The sequence below is a fragment of the Cyanistes caeruleus genome, chromosome 7 (assembly GCF_971803275.1).
Source record: "Cyanistes caeruleus chromosome 7, bCyaCae1.hap1.1, whole genome shotgun sequence".
NCBI classification, from domain to species: Eukaryota; Metazoa; Chordata; class Aves; order Passeriformes; family Paridae; genus Cyanistes; species Cyanistes caeruleus.
This window is the reverse complement of record NC_141707.1, coordinates 11,441,596-11,464,029: the sequence shown is the minus strand read 5'-3', so window position 1 is coordinate 11,464,029 and position 22,434 is coordinate 11,441,596. Positions and strand designations below refer to the sequence as shown.

At 38.0% G+C, this 22,434-nt stretch overlaps 1 protein-coding gene and 1 long non-coding RNA gene across 5 annotated transcripts in view; one reads left to right on the top strand and one right to left on the bottom strand.

Annotated features, from left to right (window-relative positions):
* The window catches only part of STAT4 (signal transducer and activator of transcription 4), a 41,751-nt gene that overhangs the window by 16,382 nt on the left and 2,935 nt on the right, over positions 1-22,434 (top strand). For 2 of the 4 annotated variants that reach the window (XM_086898514.1, XM_023930732.2), the window contains exons 4-23: positions 371-469; positions 1,306-1,398; positions 3,268-3,346; positions 4,916-5,001; positions 5,623-5,774; positions 6,947-7,105; positions 8,042-8,134; positions 8,973-9,032; positions 9,823-9,840; positions 9,921-10,014; positions 10,899-10,943; positions 13,440-13,523; positions 13,791-13,889; positions 15,138-15,273; positions 16,697-16,749; positions 17,541-17,635; positions 18,200-18,336; positions 18,749-18,940; positions 20,156-20,222; positions 20,721-20,829. In XM_086898514.1, the coding sequence (XP_086754640.1) occupies positions 371-469; positions 1,306-1,398; positions 3,268-3,346; positions 4,916-5,001; positions 5,623-5,774; positions 6,947-7,105; positions 8,042-8,134; positions 8,973-9,032; positions 9,823-9,840; positions 9,921-10,014; positions 10,899-10,943; positions 13,440-13,523; positions 13,791-13,889; positions 15,138-15,273; positions 16,697-16,749; positions 17,541-17,635; positions 18,200-18,336; positions 18,749-18,940; positions 20,156-20,222; positions 20,721-20,829 (1,950 nt within the window). The remainder of the gene's footprint in view (positions 1-370; positions 470-1,305; positions 1,399-3,267; positions 3,347-4,915; positions 5,002-5,622; positions 5,775-6,946; positions 7,106-8,041; positions 8,135-8,972; positions 9,033-9,822; positions 9,841-9,920; positions 10,015-10,898; positions 10,944-13,439; positions 13,524-13,790; positions 13,890-15,137; positions 15,274-16,696; positions 16,750-17,540; positions 17,636-18,199; positions 18,337-18,748; positions 18,941-20,155; positions 20,223-20,720; positions 20,830-22,434) is intronic. The other 2 variants (XM_086898515.1, XM_023930733.2) reach the window with 1 other exon arrangement.
* LOC147652183 (uncharacterized) overlaps positions 4,645-22,434 on the bottom strand; it is a 40,527-nt gene continuing 22,737 nt past the window's right edge. Inside the window, exon 2 of the long non-coding RNA XR_015289518.1 lies at positions 4,645-6,788. This is a non-coding gene — a long non-coding RNA (uncharacterized LOC147652183). The remainder of the gene's footprint in view (positions 6,789-22,434) is intronic.

The following is a 22,434-nucleotide window of genomic DNA, read 5'->3' as shown; positions in this document are numbered from 1 at the left end:
CATGCTAAGCAGCAACATCCTATTGAAAATCAAAGATGTGATAAAATCATGCCCAGAATAGGCTGACAGGAAAGCCCTTTCAAAACAGCTGTGCTAGCAGGGGAGCAATTTGATCTTCAAATGATATACATCTCGGAATTGTGTCTTTATAATCTCGGTGGAACATTGTTAGAATATTTTATAACAGTGACACTAACTGTTGCTGCCCTAAAAGGCTGAAGCAGCGCATAAAAAGGGGAGTCTTTTCCACCCACACCAATCTGTAGCTCATGGACACTCGTACATCATGTTGCTTGTGATTTCCAGAGGGACACCCTGTATTCTGGAATTTTTTTGAGTTGTACTGAGCTGTATTTACTTGTGCTTGCAGGGCAAATATCACGGTAATCCCATGCATATAGCGGTGATCATCTCAAACTGCTTAAGAGAAGAAAGAAGAATATTGGCTGCAGCCAGCATGCCTGTACAGGTAATGAATTACATTTCATTAATCTGCTCCATGTTAATCTGCTCACATGCTTTTCAAATCCTGTCCCCTCATTCCACTGAAGTGATTTGTGTGCTCTAGGGGTTGCCAAATGTTGCCCTTTCAACTCACATTTGAACTTCATTAGTAGCTTTCTGCTGGAAACATTTCTATGAGAGACTTCCCTGTCACATCTAAGCTTCAAAGACTTTAATCTGTAGGAAAGGTTTTAAAGAGATTATTCTTTGCAAAGCAGATGTGTGTATTTTAAATTATGCAATGCATTAATTCATATTAACTATGGAATGCAAAAGACATTCCATCCAATATTTTATAGAGTTATTGATGATTTTTATGCTGTTTGGAGAAAAAAATAATTCAAATTACCAAATTAAACTTACTTTGGGAAAACTGTTACATGATTAAATGCGAGAGAGAATTTTTAAAACAAATGTGGTTTTGTTAATCACTTATGGATATAATATGTATTCCTGTATGAGTCTTGTGCTGTGGATCTTTTTTAAAAATCTGATAATCTATATTTAATATACTAGATGTTTAATGTCTGCAGTATACTCACACCTTTTCATATCTTGGATTTCAAAGTTAAAGGTGCATATTTTTCAAATGTGGAGAACTAAACATTTCTGTCTCTTTACAGCATGTCTGTCTGTTTACAGCAGTCTCCAGACAGTTAAACACCAGCTTCAGAATTCCCTCTCTGTGCTGGAACTTGCAGTACAGTTTCTATCAATTATTATTATTATTATTATTATTATTATTATTATTATTATTATTATTATTACTTGCCCACCAATTTGCTGTTCAATGTGTTCCAGGGGCCACTGGAAAAGTCTCTGCAGAACTCAGTGGTTTCAGAACGTCAAAGAAATGTAGAACACAAAGTATCAGCGATCAAGAACAGTGCTCAGGTACCTTTTTTGTCCTGTGTGCTGTCTCTGCCCGCATGATTTTCACACAGACTGAACTGTTTTTAAGCTGGGTAGCACAATGACTTCTGCCAGCAGACACACTATCCATTTTCCATTATTCCAAGGACATCTGCCCAGACTAACAACTCAGGACACACCTGGATCCTCGGGTGTTAGCAGCTGTCTGGGTTCAGTGTGAGAGCTCCCTATTTTAAAGCTCATCACACTCCCAAGTGTGAGTTGCAGGCAGACCACTGAGTGCAGTAAAAGCATATCTACAGTCTCTAAAAAGATGCAGAAAAGGTATTTTTGCAACTTCACCTGCTTTAGCTGGGTCAGCAGTAGCTTAATCTTCACGATCTCTGAGTCATGTAGCGAGACCTTTGTCGAGCCGAAGGCTACGTGACATAATTATGTGGTTTGGAGACGTGAGGGGACAACTGGGAGCTGATGGTGACCACTCTCCAGAAGTTTCTCATGCCACTGCAGGGCAGGGCTGGGCTGTGTCAAACCTGTAGCTATGTCCCAGAGACCTTGAAAGCTCAGAGAATACCTGCCCATTCAGTTGAAGGCAGGAGAAGGGTTCAGAATTTCCACAGCTTTTCTGCTCTCCCAGCCCCACTTTCAGCTTTGCAGCAGTCTTAGTATAGAAACTATATTTGAAATACCTGTCCATATGTTGTTGAGGAGTAGTACTTCTGGTATACTGGAAAGAGATCCTAGGAGCATTCTCTCATCAGTGTCTCCTTTCACACAGAAGAAGGGTTAGAGAGATCAAACCCGTAGAAGGATGAAGTACTTTCAGAAGAATGTAATACTATGTCTCTGTCTACACATAAAGTTATAAGAGAAGAGTTGCAGAGCAGACAAAGCAGCAGCCTGTCATGCTGCTCCTTCTGTCTGTGTGAGGAAGCACAGCCACCCCTGAAGGACCAGTGAAAATGATAACATTTTCTAGATAGCAGGGATTTTTTTTAAGTAGGTAATTAAGTTGAACACAGAAATTAGCAAGCTCCTCATGCATGTAATTTCATACTTTACACATATAATTTAAAACTTTAATTTTCAGAATAAAGAGTAAACCAAAATGGCTAATTGTGTGTGGGCTCATTTAGCAAACAAGTTTCTGTATTTTCAAAGACAGTTAATGTGCACATCTTAGGGAAATAAAAAGGATTGTTTACGAGTTATTGGCAAAATCAAGGCTTCCTATAAACAGCACAGAAATAGACCTTCGAAGTACAACAGATAATTTCCTGCAGTTTTATTTTCCTTCTTTTGATGGGGTTTTTTGAATTATCATTGATTGGTTCCTAGAGAATATCTTCAATATTTTTTTACAGCACATATGAAAAGAAAGCTGCAAAATGACAAAGCAGCAAAAATATTTCATTTCTTTATCCAAATTCTTAAGACATTCTGTAAATAAATTCTGTGAGCTCTACTCCTGTGTCTGACTCCACCTTTTTTGGCTTTGTACACCCCAACTCAATTTCCATTTAAATAAATGCAAAATTATCCCTTTGCCCTGCTTTAAAGTTTCAAGAAGAGAGTAATATTATTGGCATAACAATTTTGGTTTAGCTCAGGCTAACACAATCATTCCTACTTTCCACTATGTCATTGCACTAGTAAACAAGAAGGGATAAAGCTGAATCAACCACTGCCAACTGCAGGATAAAAGATAATATTTGACTTTCTAAACAAGTAAAATAAATCTGTAGCTATGAATGTGTATTTATCATTCAATCATACTTCTTAAAGTTTACACGATAGTAAACAAGGGTTCCAAGAACTGTTCAGGGGTTTTCAAATGGTGAGAAAGGAAAATACTAATTTATGCATTTGTTCATTTATTTTTTGGGAAAGATGACTGACCAAGATGTGAAATACTTGGAAGACTTGCAAGAGGAGTTTGACTTCAGGTATAAAACAATACAGAGCTTAGGTAAGAGTTTTTAAATTTTAGATTTCCTAGGAAAGGGCTGGTTCTGCAGCTAGACTCCAGCGTCAGGAGGTTTTGCACATTACTTAAATAATAATTGTAAACATAAAAATGGATCTTGGGTTTATATAAAGTTATAGTCCTGGAACATGATGACTCTTTTGGGGTTAAGAGGGTAAAGAGGATCACATTAAGAAAGTTCAGTAATTTCCTATGGATAAGCTGCCTAATGGCACATGAAGTAGTACATTTCTTAATTTAAAGAGCTTATTTTTCAATATCCACACCTTTTACATGGCCCTTCTTTGGGAGAATGTGTCTTATTTCCCAGAGTTGTGCAAAACTGATTTTTCTTACCTCTAATTTGGCTTTCTGTTCTTTTTTGACCACAGTGGTGATAACCAGCTGGTAAGCACTCTGAATGCATGTTTGACCAGCCTGTGATGGTTGAGATCTGCACGTGGCAACAGTCCTTGCATGATCTCTTTCAGAAAAGAAATTGGGGTCTGCTTGTGTCTGCTCAGATATCTTCATATTGCTTTCCTTTGAACAAGCAAAGTTACTGGGCTTGAAACGTCCAAGTCCTCAAGCATATCGATCCTAAATGTTGAAGGCTGGATACGATCCAGCAATCAGAAGAGTTGCCACAGTTTAATGAGTTGCTAGTTATCAGGCCAGTCATAATTACTGACCATACAGATAGCTGAAAGCTGCCCCATCTGCAAAATAAAACATGCTGACAAATAAATGGCTTTCAGGGCTTAAAATATCGCTGCTCTGCTCCAGCACAGCCAGCTTACAGTGTGTGGGAGCAATTGCTGTGGCTGAGCTGGTGCTGGCTATTTGTCTGCCTCTACTGAAACATCTACCCTAACTCAATAGGAAGGCATCAATCCAGAGCTTAGCAGGCACATGGTTGGCACCAATTTCTTTTTTGAATGTAGCATAGAACATGCAAAAGGTCGGGGAAAGTGAGGGTAGGAAAGAGCTGCATGTGAAAGAGCATGGGTGAGCCTGGGGACTCTTGAATCTAGTGCATGATCCAGGGAAAAATAAAATGTTAGAGAGAGGGGGAAATGCCCAATGATCAGTGCTCCTGGCTGCTGAAATTCCCCTGGTGATGAACACTTTATCTCTGTTTCAAATGCCTCATAGCCAGACACTGTAATTCACATCGAGTGTCCAAAGAGCTTTAACCTAACTGCTGACACCACGAGCATATTTGTGTATACAGATCAATCATTGATCCAAGTCAGATGTACACAATACACAGGAGTACGCACAGGGATGAGGAATTTAGAGAACTCTGGATCTACTCTATATGTTTTCTGCCTTTTTCTGCCCCACATACACATCTACAGACAGGATCCATAAAACCTTATGTTAAACTTTTACTAAAACCAGTCCTTTCAAGTTAAATATGCTGTTACATAATCTTCTGATGTCCACAGTTTATTTTTTCACTAGTTAGTGCTGCAGTCTGGTGGTGGTTTTTTTTCCTCTTCTCCCCTTGTAAACAGGCACATGCACCCACACATGTATTTATACTGATTTTTTTTCAACCCCCTGCAGAGCAGAATGACAAAAACAGTGCCCTCATTAAACAGGAAATGTTAGCGTTGCAGGCGATGCTCAATACTTTAGACTACAAGAGAAAGGTTGGTGACGACGTTTTGTCCTTTGTGGTTAATCTGCTTTCTCCCCTTATTCCCACACCAAATACTCAAATGTGTACGTGTGCCTTCCTAAATCTTCATCTCAGAAGGACAGATGAATAGATGAATTTCACAGGAGTTAAAAATTTGCAAAATGTTTGAGTGGGTCTGGTGATTTTGACTAGAAGTTAAAAAATTGGCAGTTAAGTAACAGTTCAGTCAAGGATATGCTTCACCTTAAGAGTGAAACAATTTGTTTTAGTTTATGGGGGGATGGTTATGATTAAATCAAGAAAACAAAAAAACAATGCATTTTATATGATGCAAAACAAAAGCAGAACTTTTTGAACTTGACAGAGCTTGCAAGTGTCAAAATCTTAGAGATACTATGCCCACAAAGAATGCAATACTCTTCCCTCCTACCCTCCCAAAAAAAAACAAAACGGAAGAAGAGTTTATAGAGATTTAGGATTAATATACAATGGGTGATGAATCCTATCACTAAATCAATAGGATCTACACATGGTTACTTTGAGAATAATTGAAAAAAATAAAAGTGCTTCATGATGGTGAATTTTGCAGCTGTTACTTGTGGTCAGTTGTGACACCTTTCCTATTTTCCAGGAAGTGCTCAGTAAAATAGGGCGTGTGATCCATGAGATCGATATGCTGATGAGCAACATGCTGACTGAGGAGCTGCTGGACTGGAAGAGGCGGCAGCAGATCGCCTGCATCGGGGGGCCCCTCCACGGGGGGCTTGATCAGCTCCAGAACTGGTAAACCTGCCCTGACCTCGCATTTCCACTGAAAACCACAGGAAGTCTGCTGCACTTGAAATGATCATTCCTTTAGATCAGCTGCAACAGCAGCAAATTCACCAGCAGCTAAGAAAGTGAATAACTAAAAGCTGCTAACTAAAAGCAACATTCACTATTCAGAATTAACATTACGGTGAACTGCTGAGCCTGACTTGTGGCAGTCACTAATTTTTGGGTTTGGCAGTTCTTCCAGATCCAGTAGACATACTCTCTTGGGAGTTTTGCTTGAGTAAGAATGGTGCTGACTGAGTTTGTCATTGAAGGCAGTAGGAGTTGTGTCTAGGCAGGAGCTGGGTAGAGGCTTTATGCTTTGACTCACTCCTCCAGACTTCACACTGTGAAGGGATTGAATGGCAGTAGTCTCTGTGGTGGCACCTCTGAAGTGATTGCAAATAAAAAGAAAATAGGATTATAATTGGAAGACAGGATACCCAGAGAATGTCAACACAACATCATGGTCATTACTCTCCCATCAAAACTCTCATATGGAAGAGGTGAAGTAAAAAGTAAGAAGTAAAAAGGAAGGAAAATTACCAAGAAAATTTTAGGACTGTAAACAAAAAACAAGGGGGAGGGGAATTTTCCTTCTTTTTTTGTGTGTAGGTTTCTTTTTCAATTAACAACTTTTTTTTCCCAATGAAGATGCTAAAAATAGCTTCAAAATGTAATTTTATACACACATACTGTAAACCGTTAGCAAGTGTGTTTGGATTTATTTTTCCTTACTGCTTTTACACTTCTTCAGTGTTGTTAACTTGCTCTTTCTATATAAATATTATCCTTTTAAAGAGTACATTTTGCAAAACTCCCAAGCTGTAGGAAATAATTAATGTTGGCACAAGTGCTCTGCATGTACAACATCAGGACCATGTATATATTTCTTCCAAATTGTCACAGACGGAGTTGCGTTGTTGTGAAAATATTTATCTTTGAAGATAAAACAGGTGATTTGCCCAATGTATTTATATATTCCTGTAAACAAAAGATGAATGGATGTGAGTTTGGGCAAAGCTGGAAAGCACCATTCAATACAGATTCTGATTTTCCCCGAGCAAGAACTTCAGTAGTTCTTGTGTTCTAAGAAACTGTTTACAAGAAAGATTGCAAATGAATTCTTTGTCTTGCTGTAGCTTTACACTATTGGCAGAGAGTCTCTTTCAAGTCAGAAGGCAACTAGAAAAGCTGGATGAACTCTTGACCAGGCTGACTTACGATGGGGACCCTATTCCTGTGCAAAGACCTCAGCTGCTGGAAAAAGTCAACTTTCTGCTCTACAACCTTTTCCGGAAGTGCGTAAACCACTGCCAAAGTACAGAACTTTGCCTCAACTGGTACAACAATGAGAACACACTGTTAAGAAAAAGGAAAAGAGTTTGAATGTCTGAGGATTTTAAGGACCAGGTTCCTAATATAAGAAGTATACACAACTTTCATCAAAACTCGTAGAAACTGAAGGTTCCAGGCAGCTTCTCATGGGTAGCATTTAAGGGTTTGTCATCAAGTTCTGACTCTTAAATTAATGCCAGAAATCCCCTTATTCTAGGAGGAGTTATGTACATTCTGCTGAGAAAAGTTATGAGGTTTTGTGTTTGCGATTTTGCCTTTTTTTTTAAGTAAAAGTTCCTTTTATTTCCTCTGTCCTCTCCAAACTACACTTCCTGCTGCCCTCCCCACTCACCCTTCTATTACTAGCTAAAAGTAGATTTCTCTTGCCTTTTGTACAGGCTGTACTAGAGATACACCACAAGTGAGTTTCTGAAAGCAAAGTGGGCTCAATTGTTTGCTATATATATATTTATATGTATATATAAATTGAACTTATAGTTTAATAGTTATAATTTAATTTCATTGGAGACATGCTCAGTGTATTTTCATACTCTGTTTTATGGCTGTGATAAAATTTTGGAAGACCAAGGCTACTTTTACCATCATTGTAATTTAGAACAGTAGAATTCAGTGTGATTTCCCATATCTGTTTCCAAATATCCAAGAATCCAAATATCTGTTTCTTATGGGAACAATTTTAGAGAAAGTTAGACCACTGGATCATCTTGAGAACTGAGAGTTGGAATGCATAGCTCCCACTTCAGCATCTGTAGAGAAATAAGCCTTTAAAGAGATACCAGCCCCTTTCCCTTCCCATCCCCCCCCCCAAAAAACCCCCAACGATCTGTTTGTTCATACATAGTCCTAAAAATCTATTTGTTTCACTTCTTCTCACACAGCTCCTTTGTGGTTGAAAGGCAGCCCTGCATGCCAACACACCCCCAGAGGCCAATGGTTCTCAAAACTTTAATACAGTTCACTGTTAAATTAAGGTAAGGGAAAAAAAATCTGATATAAACTCCTTCATTTGTGTACATATTTTATCCTAGGAGAATCTAGAAAGTAAAGCAGACCAACTTGCATTAGGGATTCGTTCAACTGCAGGGAAATTTTCTGGAATGGGGATATAAAGTCCACAGAATCTGTCATGCAGAACAAGTGGCAGTAAAGAGCAAAACATGAGGAAGAAAGGCAGATTGTGGCTAAAGGCAGCACCTTCAGGGTTCTGTATGCATCAAATTCTTGTTTTAATTACTTTACAAACTGAGTAAATAATGATCCTTATCATACAAGCCAAAATCAGAATACTCAGAGCCATTTCTGCACAGAGGAAAGAGAAGCTGCCGCATTTTGGGGATCCCGGGTGAATCACAGACAAGTTATTTCTCTCACAGAAGCTCCTTGCCTGGCTTTGTGAAAGAGCAAAAGAGAGAGGAACTCTCATTTCATTTCCACCTTGCAGCAAAAAGTTAATGGGGGGCTGAGGGTGAGGAAGGGTACAAGAAGGAAAGCACACACATCTCTGGTATAGTCAGAGATTATACAAATCTGTTTCCTACTTAGTACTACTTCAGTGTCTCTCCAGCCATTCCCTCAAACACATGCTTGCATTTCCACACATTCAGAGGGAGAGTAGGGCACCCACCACTGGAACAGCCCAGCTCCTCTTTCTGACTATTCAACCCTGTAAATTGTGTTACAATCCTAGATGCCTAATCTGTTTTCACTTTATAATAATTTCTGATACTTTAATCTGGAGTAACCAGTCTAGATTTTCCTGGTGAGACATTTATTCTGTCAATATTCACTCTCTCATTTTCTGTTTTGAAGGTTGCTAATTAAATTGCCAGAGCTGAACTACCAGATAAGAGTGAAAGCAACTATTGACAAGTAAGAAACTTAAAAGTGAAGATATTCTCTTGCTCCCTAAAGAGACAACACAAGTTTTTTCAGTGGCTACCCTATCTGATTTTAAAACTGATTTAAAAAGGAAAAGAAAAAAAATATAAGGAAAAAAACCCCACCAGTTAAAAGATCAGAGTAACACTTCTTTTTTATGTGGAAGATTTCTTCTTTTTAAACAAAGCTGCTTAAGTCTAATTGATGTTTTCAAATTGGAAACAAAAAGTCTATTTAAGATTTATCTCAAGACTTAGAAAAAATTCATCAGACCAATACAGCAGCATCACGCAAAAACTTGAAATCAGACTGTATTGCATTTATGGGATAGTTAGGTTTTAAATAGCTCTGAGCTCTCACCATGCACCATCCCCAGCCCTAGGTACCAGCTACCTCCCTCCATCTGCTTGTTGTGCTTCTGCAAGCTCCTTAAAAACACCTTGACTGCATGGACAGATGCTGGCTCACAAGGAAGAGGAAAAACACTTAGTGAGGCAGGAGCAAGAGAGAAGCCAGGGCTGTTTCTCTCAGAAGCTGTGTACTGTCTAGTAATAAATAGCAAGATAAAAAATACTACCTATATATGGCCAGATGCAAAGGTCAAAGTGGACAGTATGAATTTCAGTTCTTCAGTTTAAAAATTGTAGTTATAGGGTCAATACAAACCAACTTTGAGCAGGCAAAATCTATCATCTCAGATATGCTTCTCAGTTCAAGTTCTGTCTTCTACATTTACTGATTCACAATCCATTTCCTCTCCCCCACCCCTCTTCTCTTTTAGGAATGTTTCAACTGTAAGGTAAGACAATAAAATATCATATTTATTAAATTTTTCCAATACAATGGTATTTGAGTACATGACTGTCATGTTCTCCACAGTAACCGTAGATTTGTGCTGTGTGGAACACACGTGAAAGCCATGAACATGGATGAGTCTGCAAATGGAAGCTTGTCAGTAGAATTTCGACATTTGGTAGGTTTGACACTTTTTTTACTGTTCTGTACTTCTGGTGGAGAAATAAAAGATTCTTTAGAAACTCTGGAGGGAGAACTGTATTACTGTCAAGGCCACACTCATTTTCTTTCTGCTTGTATAAAAAGATTACTCCTAGAACCTCTTTATGCCATTCCATACCTCACCCATTCCATAAAATAAGACTATATATTTTTACAGAAATGACAAAGCAAATCCTAATTACTACCAAAAAAGGAAAGATTAATCATGCTGAATTAAAAAGCTTCACAGAAACTGAGTTTGGTTAAAAAAACCCTGAAACACCAAACCAGCAATAACAGCAATGAAAAAACCAAGCAGAAAAACCCAACGCACAGAACAAACAAACAAAAAACCTAAACCACACCACAATTTTCTAGGGGAGATAGAATTGAATGCATGAAATCTATCGGAAATTAATGCCTGTGATAAGGCCTTGTGGGAGACTAGAGCACTGCTTGTGTAATTTCTGAGAGCCCAGTGAGTCCTGCTTTCTGACTAACACTCTCTTGCCTGTGGTATTTTTGGGGCTTAACCACTGATGCAGTGCATCAGTGTAGTTTTGCAAAAGGAGATTGAGATCGATGGTTTTTTGCACTATTTTTGTGGTATATACTTGGAAAGCACCCAAATTAATGATTTATTACATTAACTTAGTTTCCTAAAAATTCTTTAAAAATATCAAAAGGCTCCTCACTGAATAGAATTTTCAAGGTGCAGTGTCAGTCTTCATTAGACTTCATTTGTATATTGCAAATAAAATCTTAATATAACTAAGAATATTTTGGTTAAAAATTATGTTCTATATAGGTACTTCTGCCTATAGTTTCTCTGACACATAAATATTGCTTTGATTTATACAGCAACCCAAAGAAATGAAAACAAGTGCTGGAAGCAAAGGAAATGAGGTTTGTGCATTTATTTTACATGTTGTTTTGCTTATTCTCACAAGTATTTCATATTTGATTTTATTTAAATCAAAGAGTTGTTAGATTTTGAAATATATACTAAGTACAGGATCCAATTATTATGTTAGTATAAATATAATGAGAACTGTTTGGAATGACTCAAATTGTAATTGCCTGCCTGAAGTCTGTATATTGAAAAAGTTACAATAGAAGGTAGAGAGTAATAATCCAAATGTGTGCATTCCATTCAAAGGCTACCTTTTTGGTCATTTACATTTTCAAAACAAAACAATAAACAAAAAACAACAATGCTAGCTTTTAAAGATGTTTTGGGGTTTTTTTTTGTTAAGATAATTGTTTCCTATGGAAAAGGTCCTTTAAATATATGTTCTGCTGGTCAAGTTCACAGCTGAAGTCAGGGTGTCATTATATTTGCATCAAAAGGGTTTGCTGCCTCAGCCAGGACCAAAAGTGTGCTTCATCTATTTACGCTTGTCCCAGCCTGGTCGTTGGTTCCCCTCTCGTGGTTATTCTGTGTATGGCATGACAGCACTGAAAACAGCATAAATAAGGGTAAAGTTGTATTAACAAGTTAAAAAAAATAAAATAAAATAAAATAAAATAAAAAATAAAGTAAAAAAATAAAATCACTCATATGACATCCCAAATAGCTGTTGTTATACAAGCACAAGAATTATTTTAAGTATTCTTTAAGCATAAAGCAAAAGGTGTGATCAGCATGAAGGATTTGACCAAAACCTAAAGCAGAAGATGCGTGTGCCCATTTCACACACATTTCTGAGCAGAACTCACAACCCAATCAGCAAGACTGAAACTCAAGGCTCATCTCCCAGTTACTTTTCTGCTTACAAAATCACTGACACCACAACAAGCAAATGCAAAAATGTAAGTTATATTGGCACTCCAGTTTTGGCAGCATTTTCTTACCACTTCTACACATTATGCCTTTAAAACTATATAAAGCTATCGTAGGGCTGTGGAGAATTAGGACAGCTGAACTGTGACCTGGTTCACTAGTGTTTTCCTCAAATAGAGCCTCTTCTTGGTCAAGTCAGTCTGTGAGAGTGGTTGTTAGCAGAACAAGAGTTAAGATTTTCTTTGTTAACAGCAACTATAATGCTTTCAGAACTTGATTTGTTATAGGATGTTCAGTATGCTAAAAGTGTAGTTAAATATAACTGGCCCTGCTAAAAGAAAAAGTGGAAGTTCTCCATTTTAGATTTGTCCTTTCATGCAGATGTACCACTTTGCCTAGATAATTTTTCCATGAGAAAAAATTGCTTCTGCAAAATCATAATGGGGGGATGTAGGATTGTTTCATCAACCGTTTTCAACTTTGTGTCAGCAATACAGGTTGAGCTGGATTGATTCAACCTGTATTAAAACATTTGAGCTCATTTGATGGATGGCTATTTCATGTAAAAGCCTTCAGGTCAAAGATGGATTTTCCCTTTGCAAGGCAGATTTATTATTCAGATGCCCTAGGATTTCCTGAGGTCCTAATTCCACATTTATTCAGTATCTTTTATTGCAATGGCCTGTACATCTCCTGGAGGAGATGCTCCATTGCAAAGGCCACGAGGTCTGCCAATAAATACTTTTATTTTACATTGACTGAGAGCAGATATTTCAGTAAGGGAAAGCATTTTAGTTTGCAATTTTTTATTTCTTTTTTTTGAAAGAAAGTCTGACAAAACAAGTGCGCAATGGGGAGAGAAAGACCAACAACAAAGGAAACAGGAAAAGAACAAATATATTTTTATTCTTTGAGTTCTGGGGATGGAAATGTATTTCAAGAGATCTGGTTCCTAAGGGGCAGAGATTTGGATCTTTACAGAGCTATGCTGGTTTGTAATCAAAACAAATGCTTATACGACAAACTTTAATCAACGATGACAAACAGATTTTATTTTTTTTCCATCCAAGAAAAGCTTGAGGTTTTAATACCAGATTTGCTTTGGATTAATGATTTAGGCCTCTAGTCCTTCAACTAGTACCCACAGCAAACCTGGATGAAGGCCTATTTGTCATTAAAGCTGTGGCTATTTGCTTTGTTTCTAGTTTGTTTCTCCTTAAACATCCCTGTTCAAAGTCAAATTGTCAATCAGTAAGGAAACTTTCGGAAAAGGAAAGTCAGAGACAACCTTCATCAGACACACAAAATTATCTGTTAACTTCTTGTGTGCAAATCTGTGTTTAAAAGTGCCATTTTAGAAAAAAATTTAAGTTTAGAAGTATTACTTTAACAATATTAAAGGGTTATTTTATATTTTTTACAAAAAATACCAAACTTTTGGACTAATTCCGTGTCAGAGTTGAACAAACAAATTGTTTCCTTCACTTCCTTCTTTCCTGTTTTGCTTATATATTTGATAGGAGTTTTCTTTCCAAGTGTAACCTCAACAGCTGGATCACTAAAACAGTTTTAAATGTCAGCTGTGCACTCACAGCTTTATAACCTCGTTGTTCCCTCAGGGCCCTCACATGGTGACCGAGGAACTGCACTCCATCAGCTTTGAAACACAGGTCTGCCTGTATGGATTGACCATAAATTTGGAGGTGAGTATTTGGGACAGATTCTCTGGGGCAGGAGTAAAAGGCATTTTTCAGCAGTTTATAGAAGTGCAGCTGTGCTGGCCACACCACAGGTCTGCCTACCCTTGGTGAGGCTCTCAGCAGTAACCACAAGCAGACACAAGATTTCCAGACCTTCTGGAAAAGAAGTCAATGCTTTGGGAAGAAAGAGAGGCTAAAAAACCAAAGCACAGCACAGCACTAATACTTTCCTCAGCAGCACTTACACATAGCATTCATTCTCTCCACCAGACCAGCTCTTTGCCTGTGGTGATGATTTCCAATGTCAGCCAACTGCCCAACGCATGGGCCTCTATTATTTGGTACAATCTGTCAACCAATGATCCTCAGGTAGGTCCTCAGTATGCAAATACTGACTTCCTGCATTTTTGCATTTGTATTATTTGGTTATTGAATACATTAAGTACAAAAAAGATGTATTTCCCTCTTGAACTGGATTTATTTTTGTCATGTATACTGTTATCAACATTGCACTTTATTGTTGTTCTCTTTATCTTTCTTTCCCTGCCCAGATATAAAACCACATGCACCCTTAGCTTTTCTTTTTGTAGCCTAAAGTAGTAGTTCTTGAACTAAGGAAAGGTGGCAGGCCTTCTCCACAACTTCTCTAACTTCTCTGGTTTAAATTTATCTTTCTTGGGTGTGACTGACTAAAACTAGACCTGTTAGAAAATAATTCTACCAGTACAACTCCAAACCATGAAAGCGGGCATACAGGTAAATCCATAATGTATTTAAGTGCTTTTTTCCCCCATGGATTTTACAGGAACTTGTGCTTTTTGTAGAGAAGCTTATACATGCTAAGCAGCAACTTCTAGTGGCTCTAACCCTGAGCAAAGGCACAATCATTCTTTCTAAGGCTCCAGCTGTATCAGCACATATTTTAGATTCAATCACTGTTACTGTATTTGCAGACTGTGGAATAATGCTGTCAGTGGCTCTCTGGCTTTCAGCTGGAGATTAATGCAGTCACACAGATGCTCAGAGGAGGGAAAGCTGTGGTGGCCAGCTGACCAGCAGGCTGGACTGCATCATCACTCTGTGATACTCCAAAGAGGTTTTGCACAATCTTCAGTATGCCCATTGTGTATACAATAAAAAAATAATAAAAATTAAAAAAAACAAACACAAAAAAAAAAAAAAAACTAAGATAAGCCAAATGATTCAACGGCACATCATCATTTCAGTATGTAATGTTTTAAAGATTCCATACACTTAACATTAAAATATAGTGATAATATCTAGGGTTTTTTTGGACAGGATTTAAGCATATTTTCACTGTTTTTACACAGGACACTACCAGAGGCATAGCAAGGTATTTTAGCATCCAAGATGCACACAGGGAGTTTAGCTCTCTCTAGGAGTGTCACCCTACGACCCTGCTTGGGCACCCCACCACACCTTGCTGGGTGCTTGCATGTTTGCCCTGATGCTACCCCACACACAAAGCTCACTTTCAACACTTCCAGATTCTGCTCAAGTACTTGCAGCCTCCTCTTACAGCCTGATATGTATTTCATATGTATTTCACATGTATTTCATGGTTGCTATCTAAACAAAGCATTAATTCTGTTGCAGAATTTGTCTTTCTTCAACAACCCCCCTGCTGCCACTTTAAGCCAGCTCTTAGAAGTACTGAGCTGGCAGTTTTCATCATACGTTGGTCGTGGGCTCAATTCTGAACAGCTCAACATGCTGGCAGAGAAACTTACGGGTATGTGTGTAGAAATATACAGGTTTTATTTACTTTGGGATTATTCTACTTGGTAGCTATGGGTAGGGGCCTTAAGCACACATTTGTGGTTTAGCAACAGCTGGCAGCTAAGCCCCACACAGCCACCAGAGTGAGATGGGGAGAGAACTGGAAGGGTAAAGTGAGAAAACTCATGGATCAAGATAAAGACAGTTTGACAGATAAAGCAAAAGCCACATGTGCATACCAGGCAAACAAGGAATTAATTCACTTCCTCCCATCTGCAGGCAGGTGTTCAGCCTGGAAATCAGGGCTGGATTCATCACACAAAGGAGTTACTTGGGAAGACAGATGCCATCACCCCAAACATCCCCTCCTTCCTCCTTCTTACCCCTAAGTTTACATGCTGAGCATGTCACCATACAGTGCAGAATATCCTTTTTGGCCAGTTAGGATCAACTGTCCTGGTTGTGTCCTCTCCCAGCTTCTCAGCACTCCCAGTCCCTTTGCTCATGGGGTGGGTTGAGAGTAAGAAAAGACCTTCACTGTGTTTAAGCCCTGCTCCACAAGAACTAAAACATCCCTGTATTACCAGCACTGTTTCCAGCACAAATCCAAAACACACTGGCTACTGTGAAAAAAAATGAACTCTACCCCAGCCAAAACCAGCATGGCATGACCTCCACTTCCAGAGCTGGTGTCAAAAATGTCACAATGACATTTTTTTTCTTTAAAGAAAAGCAGGCGTCAGCTTATTCTTATCACAAACTAATTCAACTTTCGAACTTCCAGGCTGCTCAACTGAAGAAAGAGGGCATCAAAGTCACACTGAACTGTGATGTTATTTTGCTTCCTTAACAATTATCTCATACATCTGAAATCAAAAGGAAGTATTTTTGCTTGCTTATGAGGTTTGGTTTGGGGTTTGTTTCATTTTAAGTACCTGTCCTTGTGGGTCTGTTCATTTCTGGGTCCTCAGCAGATATGCTTCACTGGTGTCAACACAGGAAAGAAGCCCTGTTACCTCACCAACATGAACTACTATTGACTACTCTGAGATACAAGTGTGCCCCAGAAGGGAGAAGCCCTGCGGAACGCTGAGAAGTAATATTTAAGCTAAAAACTGAAACTGAGCACGTAGTGTTGCAAACACCAAGTCACAGGCTACTTTAGGCAAATATTTCCAAAACTATTATCACCTGCCTCAAAAGAATACAGAAAACCAGATCTGCAGTCTCTTAGCATGTCCCTATGCCCTCCCTCCCCAAGTCTGGATGTACTGTACTTCTCCCATCATGCCCCCACCCAACTATACAGATATCAAGCAATATTTATTTCATAACTTCAGAATAATATGTGCACCATTTGTTTCTTCTTCTTTTTCTTTTTTCTTCTTTTTCTTTTTTTTTTTTCTTTTTTTTTTTCTTTTTTTTTTTTCTTTCAGGACAGCAAGTCAGTTACAATGATTATCAACTATCCTGGGCAAAGTTCTGCAAGGTACTTGTTCCAAAAATAAAACTAAACTCTCATTTCTCATAACACCCACAGCCATGCCTATCTCTGTTTCTCTGATGCTGCTGATAAGATCCCCACTTGCTCTATGTGGGACTTTCAGCTCAGCACAATCACATCCCTTGTAAAAAATTAACTAGGAGAAAAACACTTCCAGAAGCATAAAGCTTGCAATTAGGGATTACTTAGTTATATTGCTACAGATATCAGAAAGTGCCATTATAGTGTACCTTATATATTTCTTCAAATGATCACTTGAAAGTCTCACCAAAGCATGCAATACATTTTTCATAGAGCATAAGTAAGATTTTTCATATGTTTAGTTTTGACCTGAATTATTTCAAGACAGTAAATATATGCAGTAACTTTGATGAGGAACAGAGAATGTATTAATAAAGAAAGGTAAGCTCATTTAATTCATATTAACTACATTATTTAAACAAGTACAAAACCTTGGAAGGAAGTTCAACTTTCTCATATTCTTTTCACTCAAAATATAAACTTATAACTAGGAGGAAACCACAGATGGGATTTTTATTCTCCTTGAAAAATGAGGTGATTCCAATGCATACCTTAAAAATCAGTTGGCTTTATGTTATGTTGAAAGAGAGATGTTACTCATAACTGCACGTCAAACTGTCATTCTCACTTGAGCAAAGTGGCTTATTCTTCAGAAACTAAGAAACTGTCATGTGAACATTGGGTAACATCACTTTTACAATTCTTTCGTGTGTGTTGTTTCTGTTTGTGTTTTGTGGTTGTTTTTTAACTGTTAGGAACATTTGCCAGGGAAGTCTTTTACCTTTTGGGTTTGGCTTGAAGCAATCCTGGACTTGATTAAAAAACACATTCTTCCTCTTTGGATTGATGGGTGAGCAACAAGAGAACTGCTGTATATTGATCTCTCACCACATTTTCTCTATCCTTTACTCATCTCAGTTTTAGCCATGCAGAGGAGAACTTGCATTGAGTTTAACACTTCCCTCTCCCTTCTCCCATTCATAACATTTGGAAATTGCTGCCAGAGGGGAACAACATGGGATCTCTTAGAAATGCAGGTTTAGATCCATTCTTCAGTTCTGCCTATGCAATCAAGTACTGGGATAAATTTCACCAGGATTCACAGTACTTTGAGCTCTATGCCATACTCCACATGTAAATCACACAAAGCTTTGGCCATAGTGCCCAAGCCTTATAAAGCGTTGTAACCAGGTTTTGAACACCTCTATGAAGTCTGGCCAGATCAAGGCCAGGCTGGTTAGCTCAGAGCAACTTGGTCTGGTGAAAGATGTCCCTGTCCACAGCAGAGAGTTTGGAACCAGGTGAACTTTAAGGTCCCTTCCAACCCAAGCCCTTCTATGATTCTACACATTGCACAGATCAAAGCCTGTAATTTTTTCCAAAAGTAAACCCATCATTTCCTGTTATACCCCAGGTACGTAATGGGATTTGTAAGCAAAGAAAAGGAACGAATTCTGCTGAAAGACAAGACACCAGGAACATTTTTATTAAGGTTTAGTGAGAGCAATCTGGGTGGAATTACCTTTACTTGGGTGGATCAGCTAGAAAATGGTAAGTATAATGAAAAGAAAAATAACTAAACCAAAACCAACCCAAACTCTGCAGTATACTTGCAATACAGGAGTCAAGTTTTGTTTGCTTTGAAAGTAAAATTCACATGTATCATGTCACAGTGTCACAGTGTGGTTTTGGACAAGATACAAGTATAATAATTTTTCAAACAAACCAAAACTGACATTCTACCTCTGAGCTCCTTTTATTAACCAAGCTCTCTATGAGGTGTGCCTGCTAACTGCAGGCTTTAGATTTGTTTCCAAATATGCAGAAATTCAATATTGAAAGATACTAACATAGGTAAGAACAGGTAAAGCCTACGCAAGTGTAAACTTCAAAAGAAAGGCAAAAATGCATTCCAGCTGCAGTTGCTCACCTACAGGTTTATGGTGCCTTTGTGTTTTTGCAGGAGATGTAACATTTCATTCAGTGGAACCCTATAACAAAGGTCGCTTAGCTGCCCTGCCTTTTGCTGACATACTGCGCGATTACAAAGTGATCATGGCAGACAACGTTCCTGAAAACCCCCTGAAGTACCTGTATCCAGATATCCCCAAAGATAAGGCCTTTGGCAAACACTACAGCTGTCAGCCAAACGAAGGTTAGGCTCCACTTGTCTATTTACCCTTTCTGCACAGCAGCTGCAAAGTCAAGAAGCAATTTGAAGAATGTAGGGAGAGGAGGGAGAGAACAGATTAAGATGCCTCCTTTAATAGTCATCTTCAAGAGAACTGTTTTAACATGTGCCCGTCATTTAGACAGCTTCATTTTGCAAATACATCCCTGGTCTTAGAGCTTACAGTAGAGGTGATGACAATATTTAAAAGAAGCTAAGAAATTTGACTGATGCATCAGTGCTTGGGTGTTCAAAGGAGAGGAAACTGAAAAGACATCCTGCTTATTAGCTTCACATTGTGTTACACTGTAGCATGCTGTCTCTTTAATTTCAAGTAAACTCAGTATTTCTACTTTGGAAATACTTGGAAGCCCTACTTTGTTTCATTTCATGCAGTGGAACCCTAAAACAAAGGCTGTCTATCTGCACCACCTTTTCCCAATATACTGCACAATTGCAAAGTTATTATGGCAGACAACTTTCCTGAAAACCCCTGGCAAGTGCACTGGAAAATGCAAAACGGCTAAATAAGGATGGTTCCAAATATTTTCAGGCCCACATTCTTTTTTGTCCAAGTTAAAAGTCATCTCATTTTTAGATCAAATTCATTCTTGCTTAAAGAAAGCCCTCAAAGCCTTATTTTTTTAATAGATAAAACACATTTTTCTAGACTTTCGGTATCAAAGGTTACAGTTCCATTTGAACTCAAATTCCTACACAACTCAAAAATATTTGGAGGCTACAGTATTTTTCTCCCTCTTCATTTTAACTCAGTGGATTTTGCCTAATGCTCCAATCCTCTAAAATCTTACATATATGCTTAATTTCATGCAAAAGACATTGCTGAAGTTGTATTTGTAGAGCCAGAGCTCCAAGCATTTGCAGAACTGAAATCTGCAGGCTTAGAGTACCAAATTTAAAGAACTGTATACTTGCTTTGAAGGTCTAACAAAACCTCTTTCATCAGCTGTGGTATTATATTGTGATTCATATCAAGAGAGCACAGACAATTCTATAACTAAGACCTGAACTCAAGGATCTGAACTCAAGGACTAATCTTAGGAATTCCCCTCACTTCTATGGCTATTTATTTATGCACTGACTTTTCAATTTATTATTGTCTGCTGCACTTCAAGCAGATAATCTATTTCAAATAGATAATGACTAGACAATGTTTAATTTCTCTGCTATTTATTCTAGTGTCAAAGCCCTCAGATGGAGGAGTGAAAGGTTATGTTCCTTCTGTATTTATCCCAGTCTCCAAAATGTAAGTATCCTCACAGGTGTATCACACTTCAGCTGTTATTTTTATTTAATTTACATCCCATTTCAGAGTTTCCCCTGCCTCCTTTCCCCAAACTATTTGAAAATAGTTTGGCAAGGACTTCTAAAAATAAGTAAGGGAAGTAAAGGACTTCACCTGTACAGTGCTTTTCCCATTCATGGGGCAAACCATTTGTAAAAAATGAATGCAGATTTTATGGTATTCTGGATCTACTTATCTTTCACTGTCTCCTTTTTATCTCCAGTGGCTGATATTAGGGCCAAGGAAAGAGAGGATAAATCTAACTGTATCTCCTACATTTTTAAGTGTATACCAGGTTGTTGGCACAAGCTTATAGGGCCACCAGTAAGCCTGAGTACAGGGTTAACAAACTCAAAAAACATTCACCATACTCCACTGATATGCATAAAGTTGGAGGATTTAAGTTTTTTCTAAGTTCATTTTTGTATATTTTTTGTTTGCTTTGTTTTTTCTTTTTAGCTTAAATGACTCTACAGAACCACCTTCTCCATCAGATCTTCTTCCAATGTCTCCAAGCGTTTATGCTGTGCTGAGAGAACACCTGAGTCCCACAGCCATTGAAACTGCTGTAAGTTGTAAACCTTCCCATTCTTAAGTAAATATTAGGCAAACAGAATACAGCACAAATGCTGGTGAATAAAAGGCTGCTTGTACAGCTATGAAAGAATCAGAGCTCTTTCATCACTTGCTGCATTACATTCTGAAACAATGGTGCAGATATTTTCTATTCTAAATGGTGCAGGATGCTGCAAGCATCTTGAAAGCACTGGAATTGCCTGACATGCTGGCCAATGAATCATAAATGTCAGAACACAAAGATCCCAGAGTTCTTGCACAAACGAAGGCTTTACATTAACAAATACATGTCACTTATACTAATTCTCTAGACTGCACAAAGGCCTGGACTTGCTATGGGGAGTTGCCCAAGGAACATAATAATTTCCAATTCAGTAAACTTGCACAACTTTTTCACACTGCAAGATTTTACATGAGGTTTCAAAGTGCAAAATTAAAAGTCAACTAAAACACTTTCAGCAAATTTTAACTTAGTAAAGATTAGGAAAATACTCTACAAACATCATATTTAACAAAAAATTCCTCTTTTCTTTATTGAATTTATAGAAATTATGTTCTGAATCATCATGGGTTAGAGTCCTTATAGCAATGATGTAAAGCCAGGTGGGGATTTGTCCAGCAGACTTTTCTCAGGAAACACAGCAGTGGTTTGGCTCTAGCAGCTTTAGAAGAAAATCTCATTTTTTTTAATACTAGCCCTTAACTTTCTGTATGTTCAATGATTTATGATCTTAAAATGGTTATGTATTTAAAAGCCTGCCAACTCCCCTTCAAATGCCTCTCTGCAAAAACACTTCTCCTTACCCTCAAACAGAACAAAACTAAACCAGAATCCTGATTGTCAGTGATTAGAAGTACAGTTAAACTTTATATACAAATAGATGAGTTCTTTAATAAGTCAACCTGAAGATCCACTCAAGAGCAAAATACCTTTTTTATTCTTAACTTTTTTCTCCAATTGCACTCGTAACAAACTAGGTCTTTAGCTGAAAACAAAACTACCAGCCTGAATTAAAAGTCTGCATTAAAACCTACCCCACCCAATTCAAGACATGTCCCCACTCATTTCTGTTTTGGTTTATAGCATGTGGAAATGGTTCTGACCTCCTCAACTGCACTTGAGAACTATGCACGCATTTGCTTTCCTGAAGTTTCATCAGAATAAATAGTTGGATTCACTTTCATTTAACATCAGCTTCCAAATATTTTTGGTTTCTTCTTGCAAGCACAGTAAATCTCAAACCAGCTCTATTCAGAGCTTCAAAATAAGCTGTGACCATGGCCATTGTGCAGGGTCATAATGGCACAAAAGGAATGTGCCTGGTAGCAAACTGTAAGTGTTAAATACAATTTTAACGGTACCAAGATGAGTGGGTCAGTGCTGTTAGATGGTAACAGACTTTTAACAGATGGTTAGTGATATTTCTGTAGGCTCTTACTAGAAATGTTTTCAAGTTCTGCGAGAAATTGCATGAGAAAAATAGTTTTACAAGATTTTTAAAGAATTACTTCCCTTTTCCATTCGATTTACCTTGCTAAATGGAAAGGAGGAATATATGGAGATTTTTTCTTTATCAAATTCACACAGCAATCTACC